Source organism: Diospyros lotus, chromosome 6, assembly GCF_014633365.1.
Source record: "Diospyros lotus cultivar Yz01 chromosome 6, ASM1463336v1, whole genome shotgun sequence".
NCBI lineage: Eukaryota > Viridiplantae > Streptophyta > Magnoliopsida > Ericales > Ebenaceae > Diospyros > Diospyros lotus.
Genome location: NC_068343.1, coordinates 4,628,960 through 4,645,586, shown reverse-complemented (window position 1 = coordinate 4,645,586; position 16,627 = coordinate 4,628,960). Strand labels below are relative to the sequence as shown.

Sequence of the window (16,627 nt, the reverse complement as noted above, 5' to 3'; positions counted from 1 at the left end):
GGAAAATGGGATTCAACTGCAATCGGCAGTTGTCCTCTTTGTAAGCAGATCTGTATCTGAATTCATATTTGAAGCTGAATCCAGAGCAGGGGCAGATCTACACTTGAGTTGTCCTGGGTTTCAGCTCACAATTAGAATTAATTTTTATATTAATTTTTAATATAAAAATTAAAACAGAGAAGAAGTCCAAAAAGAGCTTGGAAAGCAAACAAGGCTGCATATTGGGCATAAATAAAAGGGCCAGGAGAGGCATAATGGAAGAGGTTTAACAACATCAACGAACATGATTTTTGGTCAATGTTAAAACTAAGCTAGAGAAAAATGGGTATTTTACTTGGTCAGCCCACAGTCTCGAACAAAAAATCATTGTTCATGAGAAGAAGGCGTTTACCTTTCATTTGTACTGCAGAATTGGTAGAAGCGCCTGTTTTGGCAAATAGTTGATGTCTCTTGATATAATAAAACAACGTTAGGTAATGAGAAAAAACAAAAACAAAAAATTCTAGTGAATTCAACCCACGAGGGTGTGTTTGATAGTATTTAGGTGAAAAGAAAATCATTTTTCAACTTACATGAAAAACAAAAATCATCTCCCCTAAATAGAATTTTTCATGAAAAAGAAGCAAAAACATGCTTTAATGATTGTACCATGAAATTCAATTCTATGAAAAATAGAGTATGTCAAACACTAAAATGGAATTCAATTCTTTGAATGTGACATTTTTTATGCTATCAAACACACCCTAAGATTAATAACAAGGCATCATGCCCCAATCAAGTTACAAGGTGCGAAATACACGGAAAATAGCATTTAAGTAATTGTACCCACACAAACATACAGAAGAACAGAATGTCTCCACCATCAAGATACAAAAATTGCTGCACAAGCCTAGTTCTGACCGCCCCCTTTCAACAGATAGGTTGACAAACTTGACGAACTTTTTCTTCAGAATTCAGTTGGTGGTTTCAACCTTATGAGCCTTTTGATTCTCTCCTTATCCGTGTTCTCGAGCAAACCCTTTCAGCACAAAATGGAAAAGTAGGCAAGAATGAAAAACTTGGAAGTAGAATATGGAAACAGAATTTAGCCCCCAAATAAAAAAGAATGTGGAAACAAAAGGCAGTTCTTTTTTTAAAAAACAAAAAAGTGCAAGAACAGCATGTTTCTTGTCCCTACATAAAATTAAGAATGTGTTTTTTCCTTAATACGAAGAGCCATAACAAAATAAAATGCTGGTTCATCATGTCAAAGGAAAAGAAACCACCGACAATGTGGTCCTCTACAAATATATGACAAAAGTTTACTTTGTTTGTCACTTAGACTAGACAAGTAATGTGGGCCACCCATAATGAAGGTGATCCAAGTGATTTTAGGTCATTATTCTATCATGCATACTTTCACTTGATTTTGATTGTAAACTTGCTTTTAAATTGCTTCAAAACAGTAGTGTCTCTATTGAATGACCATTCATCTCTAGCACCTTATGTTTCGTCATAAATTATAAGCTTTGACATCTGCACTTGCTTCTGGATTGCATCTAAAGAATTTGTCTCTAATGACTATGAATATTAGCCATTAAGCCACCCCATGCATAAGCAGGGAATTATTTTACGGTGCTGGTTTTTCAACGGAATAACACCAGTTGGTTTAATATTGAAAACTATTCCAGTGAAGCTGCAAAATTGGCACCACAGTTTTCGCAAGTGGATGAATCGAAGAAGATACAGTCTTGATCCAAAAGTAAACTGATCCAGCCACGTGTAGATCCAATGCCTTACCTTCCAGACAATCTCATCCAAACAAAGGCAGATCTTCCCATACTTATCCAGGAAAAGGCGCTCTGTTGGAGGTTTTCCACACGCATCCTTCACAGCTGAAGTTATAACATGAAGTGCTTCTGCCACTTGACAGAAACCAGCCACATTAGAAGAAATCCAACTTACTCGTTCGATGACATACACATAAAATGTTAAACACAGCCCTGGTCACCATAGAGGGTAACACAGCCAGTGTCTCAGCGAGCCAAAATAAAGGGGGTGCAATCATGATACCACTAAAAAGTAGGGTTCAACATAACTGATTTGTTTTGCCTCAGCAAAACAGTGCCATCGCCCTTTCATATCAAATTGTCAAGGGGTCAAGCTTGTCCTTATCCACACAGGAATTTGTGTGACTTGTGAACAGGATATACAGAATATACTCACAGGCAAGTTCATCATACTCATCCTTGCCAACAACAAAAAGGCTTACATCTCCAAGCACAGTGTAAACAATATAAACAGACCTGGAAAAAAATGGATTAATCAATCACGTGCAGGTAGAATAATGCAAGAATCTAGCAAATAATATGTTAGATGCAAGCTACAACTCCATCGAGTATAAGCAGAAAAAGATGAATCAAAGTAGATCAGTGCAGCATAAAACCTGCAGAGTATGGGGCTGAAGTTTATTATTTTCCTGAAACTCTAATAGAGACGAGGAATGTAATTCTACCGTTCAAAAAGGACTCAGCAATAGCTACTCATTGATCATGTCGTGTACCAGATAAATTCACTAAAAAGTTTCTAAAAACCAATTTTTAGTGGTCAGTTTACTTCTAAAAACAATTACTTCCAAAACTAATTTAATGCCCCAAACAAAAATATTTTGGCAAGTTTCCAAAGTTGAGTATTTCGTCACATAAGTAATGTCACCACCACCAACAACAACAATAACAAGCCTTAATTGGGATTGGCTACATAAATTCTACCTCCTCAATCATCCATCATAGGGTCACTAGGCAGGATAGACTGTAAATTTTAACTTGCCAATCAATCTCTATCAACGATTATGTTCTATGTCATGTACAAGAGTTCTTCGCCAAATTTTTTAGAGTAAGTCTTGATGGTAATGGCAAAATTATTTATTCATAAAAGAGGATCACAAGTTCAAGTTGTGAAAACAGCCTTTCTACAAAGCAAGACTGCGAGAGTAAGATTGCGTACAAAATAACTTCCATCACACTCAAAAAGTGGGGAGCTTCATGCACTAGAGATGTCCCCTTTTGACCTATTGTCACGACCCTAGGGTAGGATTTTAATTGAGTGGCATTTACCTTGTATAAGCCGTTAGGGGCTAACTATCTAAAATTGTATAAACAGCTAGTGGTTTGGCTATTATGTTAGTTAGGTGGGTGATTGTACTAGAGGCTCTATAAAGAGACCTACATGGGAGTAAGGAGGATTATCATGGAAGAATAATAAAGACGTATTTCCCTCAATTCTCTCTCTCTCTCTCGTTCTCTCTTTCATTCCCTCTCGTTCTCTCTTCTCCCTCCCTCACTCTATCTGTTTTCCTACATTCATTTCTTTCTTGGAATTCAATCGGAATTCCCTCAATTGTCCAGCCCATAATCTGAGGGCTTGACAAGTGGTATCAAAGCCGAACAAGCCGATTGTGGAGTAATTGGCGGAAGCCATCACAATGAGGTAGATCCGACGGCAGAGACGCCTAAGCAAAGTTAGAAAATATTGGGTGCAAAATTGAACAAACCCACATGTGGTGATTCAAGAAGTAGTGCATTACGGTGATTATGAAAAGTACAAAGCCAGCAATTGCAGTTGAGGTCGGTGATTGGGTGATCTTGAAGGAGTGATTTCAAAGCAAGAATCGTTCTTGATTGAAGCATGACATAGGTTTGGGGTGAGGCGATTGTGTTCCAAGCAATCTTGATCCCAATTACTGTAATTGCATTGAATTAAGGGGTATTGAATTCAGGAAGGTCACGACTTAGGGAGGCTATCACGGGTAATGATTCTCAGTCAAGTCTTGAAGGCAAGGGGTAAATTTCGTAATTTTCTGGTTCACAATTGTAATCCAAACAAGTAAGGGAAGCCCAAAGCAAACACATTTCAAGAAGCGGCGAGGAAGGCATCGGAAGAAGCAGGTAACTGTTGTTCTGGTGCGGAACGGAAGAACCAGCAATCGTGGGCCCAATGCGATTGAGGAGCAAGAAGCGATGGCTAAAGGAACACGCTTGAGGCAACTGGAGGCGAGGTTGGAAACCATGGAGTTTAGCATGAATCATACCCAAGAGGCCCTGCACCAAACGAGGGAAGAATTGACCCTTATTAGCAATTCGCTAAATTATTCTCGTATTATACACAAATTATTCCGTTTTTTTATCAAAAGTATTATACTTGCGTATTTTTAAAATATTGAGATTAATTCGCGCATTTTAAATTTAAGAAGCATAAAACACGTATCAAACCAATTTTTAAAAATTCGACTGAAAAATTCATTGCCCGGTGACAAGGCATTTTAATCCACTTTCCCAGCCTACTGTTCCCCCCCCCACCCCACTCACTCTCTCTCTCTCACAGACTTTCTCTCCCTCTCACGAGTGCGTCCCCCCAACTCATTCTCTCTCACAAGTTTTATAAAACAAGTTATGAAATAAATATACAACATTTATTTTTCTAAATTTTGGCTACTTAATGATTAGTGGTTAAAAAATGTCACATATTATCATATTTTTATACCTTTTCTATTAAATAAATATGATAAATTGGCATTTATAGTAAAAAATTATATATAATAATAAATAATAATAAAATATTATAAAAATAATAATAAATAAATAAACAAAAGCGGGTCAACCCAGATAAGGTCAACCCTTCTTCCCTCTTGGCACGATTTTCTCCAACCCCTCTCTCTTAATCTCCTTCATCTCCGTCATCTCTCTGTCGTCTTGTCTCTTTGTCATCCCACCGATCGGATCCACGTCGGCATCTCCTTCATCTCCGCCACCTCTCCGTTGTCTTGCCTCTTCGTCGTCCCACCGATGGGATCCACGTCGGCATCTCCTTCATCTCCGCCGCCTCTCCGTCGTCTTGTATCTTCGTCGTCCCACCGATCAGATCCACGTCGCCATCTTCTTCATCTCCACCGCCTCTCCGTCGTCTTATCTCTTCGTCGTCCCACTGATCGGATCCACATCGACATCTCCTTCATCTTCGCCGCCTCTCTGCCGATCTACATCCCCGATCTCCCTCAATCGATTTCACGATGAGCCCCAAATCATTTGCATCTTTATTTTATTTTATTATTATTACTATTATTATTTTTATTATTTTATTTTTCTTTTTTTCTTTTTCTTTTTCTTTTTCTCTCATGAATCTCACCACTCTCCCTTTCACCTGGATCTTATTTGCATCTTTATAGGTAGAAAGATCTATCTGGAAAATGGGTAAACAAGAATGAGGGATAACAAAAGGAAAGGGAGTAAGACAAGGATAATTCTTTCCCTTCCCCATTCTCCCTTGACAAAGGTTGTACTCTCTCAGAATGTACCTTTTTGTTTCTCTATAAGGTGGAGACAGCTAGCTGATATAATCGCCTATTGCTGATTCCATCTACTACAAGCCACAAACATTACAACATCAACCATTTTCTGATATAAATCAATTACCTAATCAAAAAAAAAACTCCAAAGCAACTAGAAAAACCATGCCAGGATCCGGTTCACCATGTGGTGCCTACAAGTTCTTGAGGAAAAAATATATCCAATGGTGCATCTTTGCCCCTTACTTCTGCCATGATCAAAGATCTGATCATTTTGCAGCCATCCACAAGGTGTTTGGTGCCAATAACGCTTCAAAGCTCCTGGCCCAACTTCCGGAAAATGATCGTTATTGGGCTGCATTTACACTCTGGTATGAAGCCCCAAGCCAGGCTTCACGACCCCATATATGGTTGTGTTTCTCACATGTTTACCCCTCAACAGTAGGTTATCTGTCTGCAAATTTAGATCGCGTTATTGCAGGAATTTTTGTTTGCTAGCTCGTGTCCAATCCCGCAAGGTGTTCCAAATTGGGTTCTCCCAGAACCCAATTTTGAACATATTCCATATGGTGAAAATGGATCATTCTTCATGGATGATCCAAACTTTGTCGACGCTAGCAACAGCCAGTGGCCGTATAGAGAACTTGAATCTATTGATGAGCTTGGAGCTGTTGTGTTCAACCGAAATCATTAATGAGCATATGGAGAATTAGATTACTACGTTGTGGATTCCATGTGTGTATTTTATGATTGCCTTTTTCAATGTTGTGTCACTTGGGATATCTGATTATTATGACTTTATGTATTTTCAGTTTATGCTTTCTTTTAGTTCAATTTGCAAAATCTCCAAAATGATACCATGATAACCACCGCGAAAAAATTTGGAGACGCGTGGAGGAAAAATCGGAAAGCTGTTTTGGATAAAAGAAAAATATTTATTAAGTTACAAAAATATTTAAACTAAATTAAATTATTTAAACTAAACTAAACTAAACTACGAGAGAAAATGTATTATAAATATATTATTACTAGTTTTATGATTTAAATATTAAAAATATTAAAAAAATGTATAGATAGCCCAAAAGGTAGCCTAAAGGGGGAATGTAGCATTACTCTATAACTAATGGCTCATGATGGTTTTATTATTTAATATATTTATAATCACCACTAAAGAAACATGTCTCCTTGTTTTTAGTTTCCCACTTTCCAATTCCACCCACATCTCCTTTAGTTATTTTTAAATATTAATGAATATTATTATTCATTCCTCTCATACATATCTCTCATGTCTCTATCATGTCTTAATAATTTTTATTTTGTAATATTGGTAAAAATATAGAATTATATTTTTACATTTAATGAGTTGTTTTTTTATTTATTAGGAATATGTTTATGTATATATATATAATATGCCGAATTTTTATTGCCAAATTTATTCAGTTGAAACGTATTAAACACGAATTAAGTATTTACCGAATATTTTCCGAATGACAAATATTTGACCAAATTTTTTATTGTATTTAAAATATATCAAACCGAATAATACTTGTACTTTTATCGTTCCGAATTTTTCCCATTCGCCGAATTGCTAACAAGGGAATTGACCGAGTGGAAGGAGCTCATGCAAGCGGCCTCAGAAAAACTGCAAGAAACAGTCGAAAGATGCCAAGAATCGGTCCAAAGGTGTCAAGAAACTGTGGAACAACAAGGGCAGATGACCAACAGTATGTTAAACATGTTGGCCTCTCTGCCCCAGTTCCAGCTATCTCTGGAATTTCCACCAAGACAAGCGTCGGCACCGATCTGGCTGCATCACAACAATCGATCGAGCGCAGAAGGAGTTATGGAGGAGGCGAAGCAGTAGTTAGTTCGAGAAAACCTGGAAAGAACTGTATAACCGATGGCGCACAACCATGCACCCATGCCGAAGTTGGAAATACCACTTTTTGAGGGAAAGAGCCCAAGGTGGTGGCTAAGGCGATGTGAACGATTCTTCCATCTCTATCAGACTACGGAGGATCAAAAAGTGACTCTAGCGGCAGCCTATTTGAACGAAGTAGCATATTTTTGGTACCAAGGGTGGGTCCAAGATGGAGGGCTACAAGGGGGTTGGAGAGCTTTCTTGGATGGCCTCTATGAACGCTTCGGCGAGAAGAAGATGATAGATATTATTGAAAAATTTAGTAAGCTAAAGTAAGAAGGTACTGTGATGGAGTACCTTGCCCGTTTCGAAGAATTGAGATCATTGGCATGTACAATTCAGCCCGAACTTACTGAATAGTATGTGGTATCAATTTTTGTGAGTGGGTTGAAAGAGGAGCTACGACCCATGGTAAAGATGATAACGTCAACGATGGTAGGGCAGGCTGCAGAAAAAGCTACGCTGCAAGAAATGACCTTAGAGGTCATTTTCAAGAAGCATAATGTTCCCTACAAGCCGAGTTTATTAGTCGGGCAGTACGGAGGTGGTAACTCTAGGTTTTTGCTCGCAAGGCCTAATCCAGAGGTTGCCAAAGCACAGCCCTATAATAATGGCATGAAAGGTAATCTGATAGAGCAGAAGATACAACTAGGGCTATGCTTTAGGTGTGGAGACAAATTTAGCCCCGGCCATCAATGTAAGAGACAGCTGATGAATATGGAAGGGGAAAAGGAAGAAGAAAATAAGGAAGTCTCCCATGAAAAAACCGGTGAGTGCAAAGTGATTATCAGGAAGGAATCACAGCTGCATCCTATGCCGACTGAAGTATTTGAAGGAATAACTGAGGCAGCAGTGGAACAACCAGAGGTTGTGAACGTTGCTACACTTCTACTACTCAAAAGGGAAGGGCAAAACTGTAAGGAGAAGAGAAGGCGACAGCAAGTATTGAAGGTAGGGATTGGTTGAATCATAGTCTTCAATTCTTGGGGACAAGAATTGTTTGAAGGGGTAGGGATTTGTCACGACCCTAGGGTAGGATTTTAATTGAGTGGCATTTACCTTGTATAAGCCGTTAGGGGCTAACTATTTGAAATTGTATAAACAGTTAGTGGTTTGGCTATCATGTTAGTTAGGTGGGTGATTGTACTAGAGGCTCTACAAAGAGACCTACACAGGAGTAAGGAGGATCATCAAAGAAGAATAATAAAGAAGTCTCACTCTCTCTCTCTCTTTCATTCCCTCTTGTTCTTTCTTCTCCCTCCCTCACTTTATCTGTTTTCCTACATTCATTTCTTTCTTGGAATTCAATCGGAATTCCCTCAATTGTCCAGTTCATAATCTGAGGGCTTGACACCTATCTCTTTCATAACAAACTTATTCCATTCTACCTTTTTCTTTTTTGCTAAGATATGCTTTTTCTCTTTACAATTACATATGCATCTATCGATCTTTCTTTTTTCTTAAATACAGCTAGCCTTATAGTTTTTCAATAAAAAACTTTGCTTTTAACTTCAAATTCTACAATCCCATAAAATATTGAAAGTACTTCCTCATTTTAACTATCTTACTTATTTTGCAAGTAACATTCCCAATAATCCTCTCTTCTTTTTATACAATTGATCCAAGATATTTCAACTGATCTTTTCTTACAATAACTTGATTTTCAAGTCTTACAACAATATCATCCCCATTCCATTTTAATAAATTTAGATTCTATATATTCTGTTTTCAACTTTAAGGGTTTAGACTTTAATGTGTTCCTCCATATTTAATCTTAGTGTCTACATCATTTTTTCTTTCATCCACCAAAATAATATCATATAGAAATAAAATAAACCAAGACACCTTCTCTTAGATGTTTTTATGAACCCCCATCCATCAATAGAGCAAATAGGCAAGGACTAATTGCAAATTGTTGATAAAATGCTATAGAATTTGACAGAAAATCAACTTCCTTTCATTAAAAATTTACAGAGCAATATATATGGAACAGATGTAACTGCTCCATAGGAGTCAGTTATGACTTAGAAACTGTCAAATAAGGAAAAGAAATATCCTAGAAATAAAGTTATAACAAACTGTACACTCAAATGGAATATTCAAAACTAAATAACTACATATTTTCTACAGATACAATAATAATTGCAAGTCTCAATGTCTTTTCTACAAGCCCTAACACACATTTTTGTTCATGATATATATTTGAATAACCCATATATAAGCAACTTCAATTCCCTATTTTTTTACACCCTCCACAAGAGTTCTCTGAAGACTAGACTGTCATAGACTTTTTTCTTGGAGTCTATATACATTATCCTTTCTTTTATATTTAGACCATTCTATCAGACATCTTAGCAAGTAATAAATTCTATACATCTTGGCAACATTTTTCAATGGAAAAGATTAACAATAACACAATGTTTAGTGTTAAATATGATAAGTATGGGGGTATTAGAGTATTTATCTTTAAGTAAATGTAGGCATATATATATTCTTGTAATGTTCTTTTGAGAAAAATACAATCAATATATTTTATACATCTAACATGGTATCAGAGCCCAAACCCTAACCTAACCCTAACCCTAGCCGTCGCCGTCGCCGCTGCTGTCGCCGTCAACCGACGCCATCACTGCCGGTCGCTTCGCCCGCCGTCGCCATCACCGCCGGTTCCTTCATCAGCCACTGGCTTCGCTGGTTTCGCGGCCATCGCAACTCTTCTCCAGATCCGGCTATCGCGGCTCTTATTCTCCAGATCCGACCATCTTCCGGCCGCGCCCAGACCCCGCCGTCGCCGCTCCTATCCAAATCCGGCCATTCTCTTCCGGCCGCGCCCAGATCTCATCCTCGCCATCGCCGCGCCTGTCCAGATCCGGCCATCCTCTTCCGGCCGCGCCCAGAGCTCGCCCTCGCTGCCGCCGCGCCTGCCCAGATCCGGTCAGCCATCCTCTTCAACTCCGGTGACAGCTTCAGCTTCTGTGCGCCCAGATCTGACATTGCTCCAGATCTGTCCTTCCTTCTCTTTGGTCCTATAATCCAATCTGCTCCAGATCTGCTACTTTTGTGCGCCCAGATCTGACATTGCTCCAGATCTGTTATTTTTGTGCGCCCAGATCTGCTCTTCCGCGTCATGGCTTCATCTTCATCCACAAGCCGCTCCACCATGTCCACACCCGTGACTGATCGTGGTCATCGGGGTGGTTGTCGTCCTCGACCCCATCGTTCCTATTGTAATTGTCTTGGTCACACTAGAGAGACTTGTTATCGCCTACATGGTCGTCCACCTCACGCAGACAGTACTGCTAACATGATTGTGGGCGCTTCAGAGGGTCAGACATCTATCACACCCAGTGATTCCTCACCAGTGACTATCTCCGAGGGGGAGTATACTCAGTTTCTTCAGTTCCGGGCAGCACAACAGGCTACTTCACCTGTCACATTCTTTGCTTACACTAGTAACCCTACTGCCTGCTTTACTAAGTCTTCATCTTCCCTTGGCCCATGGATCTTCGACTCTGGTACCACCAATCACATGTCTGGTAATCGTTCTCTCCTATCTCATGTTCAAACTTCGCAATCTCTACCTCTGTTACATTGGCTGATGGCTCTCAAGCCTCAGTCACGGGTATTGGTACCGCATTACCTCTTCCTACTTTACCATTATCATCTGTTTTACATTTACCACAATGTACCTTTAATTTGCTCTCCGTCAATCAACTCATTCGCAGTCTTAATTGCTCTATAACCTTTTCGTTTGATTCTGTTATTGTGCAGGATCGGAGGACTAAACGGACGATTGGCACGGGGCTTGAGTCTCACCGTCTCTACTATCTGTCTCTCCCTGCTTCTTCAGTGGCGTGCACGACGACAACTTCCCCACTACAAGTCCACTGTCGGTTGGGGCACCCATCTCTTCCCAATCTTAAGAAGATGGTTCCCAGTCTCTCTAGTATTTCTTCCTTAGAGTGTGAGTCTTGTCAACTTGGGAAACATAGTCGTAGTCCTTTCCCAAGTAGAGTCAATAAACGTGCTAATTCTCCTTTTTCAGTAGTCCATTCAGATGTATGGGGTCCCAGTTGTGTCAGTTCACAAGACGGTTTTCGTTATTTTGTAACATTTATTGATGATTTCTCTCGGACTACATGGTTATATTTAATGAAAACGCGTTCAAAGCTATTTTCAGTTTTCACTACATTTTGTGCTGAAATTAGAACATAATTTAATTTGCCTATCTGTGTTCTTCGTAGTGATAATGCTCTTGAATATTTGTCTCTCCCATTTAAATCTTATATGGCATCCAATGGGATTCTTCACCAAACTTCGTGTCCTAGAATCCCACAACAAAATGGGGTAGCTGAACGCAAGAATCGTCATTTAATTGAGACAGCCCGCACTCTTCTCCTTCATATGCATGTTCCACTTCAATACTAGAGCGATGCTGTTTTAACTGCATGATACTTAATTAACCGCATGCCATCTTCTGTTCTTAATGACCAGATTCCTCATTCCATTCTTTTTCCTCGAGTTGACTTATATTCTCTTCCTCCTCGTATCTTTGGGAGTACGTGCTTTGTTCACCATCTTGCTCCAGGTCGTGATAAGTTATCCGCTTGTTTCGTCAAATGTGTTTTTCTGGGTTATTCTTGCCTTCAAAAGGGGTATCGTTGCTACTCTCCTCAATTAACTCGATATTTTATTTCAGCGGATATTACCTTCTTTGAGTCATCTCCTTATTTCCCTTATTCGTCTGCGATCTCCGATTCTGTGTCTGTTGGGTTACCTTTGCCTATCCCTTTTCTTGACCTAACATCATCTCCAGCTCCAATGTCTTCACCCTCTCCACCATCCTTTACCTCTCGCCTTGATCGCTCGGATCTTCAGGTCTATCAACGGCGTCCACAACTCGTGGCCCAACCAGCACCGACAGTTGTCGTTAGTCCGCGGGAGCCGTCTCCAAACTCATCCCTTGTACCAGTTCGTTCTTCCTCCTTCGGTCCGTCGCCTTCGACTCTTGATCTTGACTTGCCTATTGCTCTTCGTAAAGGTACTCGCCATCCTATTTCCCATTTTGTTAGCTATGATAATTTGTCCCCTGGATATTCTGCTTTTATTTCTTCTTTATCTTCTGTTTCACCTCCTAAATCTGTTCCCGAAGCTCTTTCCCATCCAGGGTGGCGGGCTGCTATGGTCGAAGAAATGTCTGCTTTACATTCCACCGGGACTTGAGACTTGGTACCTCTTCCCAAGGGTAAGTCTATTGTTGGTTGTCGCTAGGTTTACACTGTTAAAGTTGGCCCTGATGGCCGGATTGATTGTCTTAAGGCTCGTCTTGTTGCCAAAGGATACACTCAGGTTTTTGGTTTTGATTATGGCGATACATTTTCTCCTGTTGCTAAGATCTCCTCTGTTCGCCTTTTCTTGTCCCTTGCTGCTATGTTTCACTGGCCTCTTCATCAACTGGACATCAAAAATGCCTTTCTCCATGGCGATTTACAGGAGGAGGTGTATATGGAGCAACCTCCTATCTTTGTTGCTCAGGGGGAGCTTGGGTTGGTGTGTCGCCTTCGAAAATCTTTATACGGTTTAAAACAGTCTCCTCGAGCTTGGTTTGGTCGATTTAGTTCAGTTGTTCTTGAGTTTGGGTTAACTCAGAGTGAAGCTGATCATTCTGTTTTTTATCGTTCCCAGTCTGGCCGCCACATTCTTCTAGTGGTGTATGTTGATGATATAGTACTTACAGGGGATGATGATGTTGGAATCACTGAATTGAAGGCACATCTTCACCAACAGTTTCAGACTAAGGATCTGGGTCCTTTGAGATATTTTTTGGGTATTGAGGTAGCTCGATCAAAGCAAGGCATCTATATTTCTCAAATGAAGTATGCCTTGGATATGCTAGAGGAGACAGGATTGCTTGGATGTAAGCCTATAAATACCCCTATGGATCCAAATATAAAGCTGTTACCGAGACAGGGGGAGCCCCTTTCTGATCTTAGGCGCTACCGTCGACTAGTTGGGAAACTTAATTACCTCACAGTCACTCGTCCTGATATTTCATTTGCTGTGAGTATGGTAAGTCAGTTCTTGGATTCACCTTGTGATAGTCACTGGGATGCAGTGATCCGTATTATTCAGTATATTAAGGCTACTCCTGGTCAGGGTGTATTGTATCAAAATCATGGGCACAGTCAGATTGTGGGATATACGGATGCTGATTGGGCAAGATCACCTAGTAACAGGATATCCACATCTGGATACTGTGTATTTGTGAGTGGAAACCTAGTCTCTTGGAAAAGTAAAAAGCAAACTGTTGTCGCCAGATCCAATACAGAAGCTGAATACAGGGCAATGGCCGTAACAACATGTGAGCTAGTGTGGTTGAAACAATTAATTGAGGAGTTAGGGATTACACAGGTTAACTCTATGCAATTGATCTGTGACAACCAGGCTGTTATGCATATTGCTTCTAATCCTGTGTTTCATGAAAGAACTAACATATTGAAATTGATTGCCATTTTGTTAGAGAAAATGTGCTCTCTGGGGATATAGTTACAACATATGTGGGTTCCAACGATCAACTGGCTGATTTACTTACCAAGTCTCTTAGAGGGTCTCGTGTGAATTATATTTGTACCAAACTGGGCATGCTCAATATATATGCTCCAGCTTGAGGAGGAGTGTTAAATATGATAAGTATGGGAGTATTAGAGTATTTATCTTTAAGTAAATGCAGGCATATATATATTCTTGTAATGTTCTCTTGAGAAAAATACAATCAGTATATTTTATACATCTAACATTTAGATTGCGATGGACAAAAGTAAAAGTATAAATTATAAGGCAAAGTGAATGAAAGGAAGGGAAGTGACAAGATTTATTCATTTTCTTGTTTGGTTAGATAAGGGTAAGTTAAAAAAAAAAAATTCTCACTTGTTTGGTTAGAAAGAAATTATATGAGTGAAATAATTAAGGAATTTTTTATGCAATTTTATAGTCATCTTGTACAATTTACGATATAATTGACTTTTAAAAGATATTAAAAGATCAAATGCTTTGTTTTACCTCCATTTCCTCCCAAAATTGGGAAGAAATGAAGAGAAAGGAAAAGTCTTAGAACCATGGTACCTATTGCACCTTCCAAGTCCTTCATTCACCTCATTTTCCTTCATAAAAGAGTACCCAAGCAATCTAATTGCTTATCATTTCCTTTCAAACCCTTCCATCTAAGCACAATGTAACGGGGTATTCTAAATCCTCCATTTAGTATCTTCCAACCATTGATCAAAGTTTTTCAGATTACAAGAATACACAATTTATCAACTGCAAAAGGTGTAGAAATTATGTAATTCAACTACTGTAAAAGACACAGCAAAGATAATCACAACATTTCAAATAAAAAGAATCACACATAACAAGGATACTACATACTTGTGGCAAGCAACTAGGAGCTCTTCATTCTTGACACCTTTAAGATTATCTGCTCCCAGCTTAACCAAGAAAGAACGCCAGTGCAGACGTTCCTCAGCTGGAACTCCATTGAACCTAAGAAACGACATAAATCAATTCAGTAGTATATTTTATTCTCATCATGAAACTGCTCCAGTAAAGGTCATTTTTCATCTCAGTGGCATGTAATGAATGAAGCCAAAAACATAATTAGACCTTTTGATTTATGGAAATAGTTTTACTCTATTTGAAGGTCACCAATTATGGCAAGCCCACCATGTGGCAGAAAAGCTGCATTGTCTCACTGGTAGAGGAACATCCCGTAAGTTAGTAGGAAGCTTATCAGCCACATTTTTGGAGGGTCCAATTACCACTGGCAAGCTTTAAAAGCTATGGATACATAACGCAACTCCTTGCTAAGCTAAACTAATAGCTTCTGCACTCATGGAAGTAGCAATTAGGCATAACTGTGTTCGATCCTTTTATTTATTGAACCCAATAAGTTAGATTTGACACTAACAATATGTAAGAGTTCAAAAGAAGCACACAGCAGAGTTTATTCTCAACAAAAAGTATGTGCAGAATTGTCAGACAGATATTACTTCTGTTAAAATATTCCCAATAATTAGGATTGTTATTCTTAACATTATTATATCAATTTTACCTATCTTTCAGAGTAATAGCCTAGTGGTAGGTGGTAGTGCTAGCAAGCCCGAGGTTTGGAGTTAAAGTCTCGTGAGCTTTAGTTACTCCATCAATAGGTTCCAAGTGGTATAGGCTTACTTACCAACAAAAATTTTGTCTATTTAAACGAGAGAAATTCATAATTGTGTAATTAACCAAAGCAGCTTCAGTAAAGAAAGCATGTTGTTTTCCCCCCAAAAACAAACAACCTTCTGTTAGTGTCTTTAATTAAAGTGATATTGATTAGCCATTAGGTGGCACCCTTACATTACATATACTGCACGCTGGAATATCATTTTATTTACTCATTTGATATAAATTTCATTCCCACCTCTCTTCAATGGTGTTGTACGTCAAAATACTTCAGTTATACTTGAAACTTAAATCCTAATTAAGTAACTAGGAGTTTGTAAACAAGAAAAAAGGTCGTGTGGCGGTAGGACTTCGCTAGGAATTTGAAATTCCACATGTAGCAGCACAAACTATGGAAGAAAAACAAGCCGAGGACTCCATATTTTGTATGCATAAAAATAAGCATGCTATATTAGCATCTATATGTATTGCATCACAGATCCCTATGAAAGAGTACTTGTGTCAGCTATATTCCCAACTAAGGACCAGCTTCCTTCCACAAATACCAATAAGATCCATGAATCACAAAATTTCAATAACCAGAAAAGCATAACTTAGTTTTTTAGCAAAATCGAAACCAAACATATAAGAACTGGATTCATGTAATTCTCTGGCGGTAACCGCATCATAAACCCTAACTTCTTCCCAGTAGGATGGATCTTCACAATTAGACCATTTCAAGACGAATTTTATTTATAACGCTCAGATATATCAAAAACTAAGCAACAAGAAAATACCGTTCAACGAGAATGTTGCCCTCGGAGTTGGCGATCAGCACAGCCAGCAACATGACTCGTTTTCCTTGTCGTTCCTCTTCTCCTCGCAATGTAGATCGAATCAACAGAAAGAAACGTCTACGCCTTGCGACTTGTGAGCATCGACGAATCGGGCTTCTTTTGATACGGTTCTGGGTTTCAAGACAGTATTGCCCCCTGGTTCGGTTCGGATGGCCGCTTTGGAAAAAGATAATGATTTGGGTAAATTAAATGCGTTAGGCCATCTCCAAGGAGAATGCTATTTGTAGAAATAGGTTTTTATCAATGTTTTAAAAATTGAATCGAAATGTGAATCAAACTATTAATTAGGTCACGTGTCAATTAATTCGATCGATTGGATCGGAGTGG

The 16,627-nt window shown here is 39.0% G+C and overlaps 1 protein-coding gene across 1 annotated transcript; it reads right to left on the bottom strand.

The window, feature by feature from the left end:
- Nucleotides 1-679: 679 nt before the first annotated feature.
- Nucleotides 680-16,488, bottom strand: LOC127804597 (uncharacterized). Its single transcript, XM_052341471.1, has 5 exons — nucleotides 16,241-16,488; nucleotides 14,670-14,783; nucleotides 2,206-2,285; nucleotides 1,780-1,904; nucleotides 680-1,018 (listed from the first exon to the last, which is right to left on the bottom strand). Exons 1-5 carry the CDS (start codon nucleotides 16,291-16,293, stop codon nucleotides 947-949), a joined length of 444 nt encoding a protein of 147 aa, XP_052197431.1. The 5' UTR covers nucleotides 16,294-16,488; the 3' UTR covers nucleotides 680-946.
- Nucleotides 16,489-16,627: the final 139 nt, after the last annotated feature.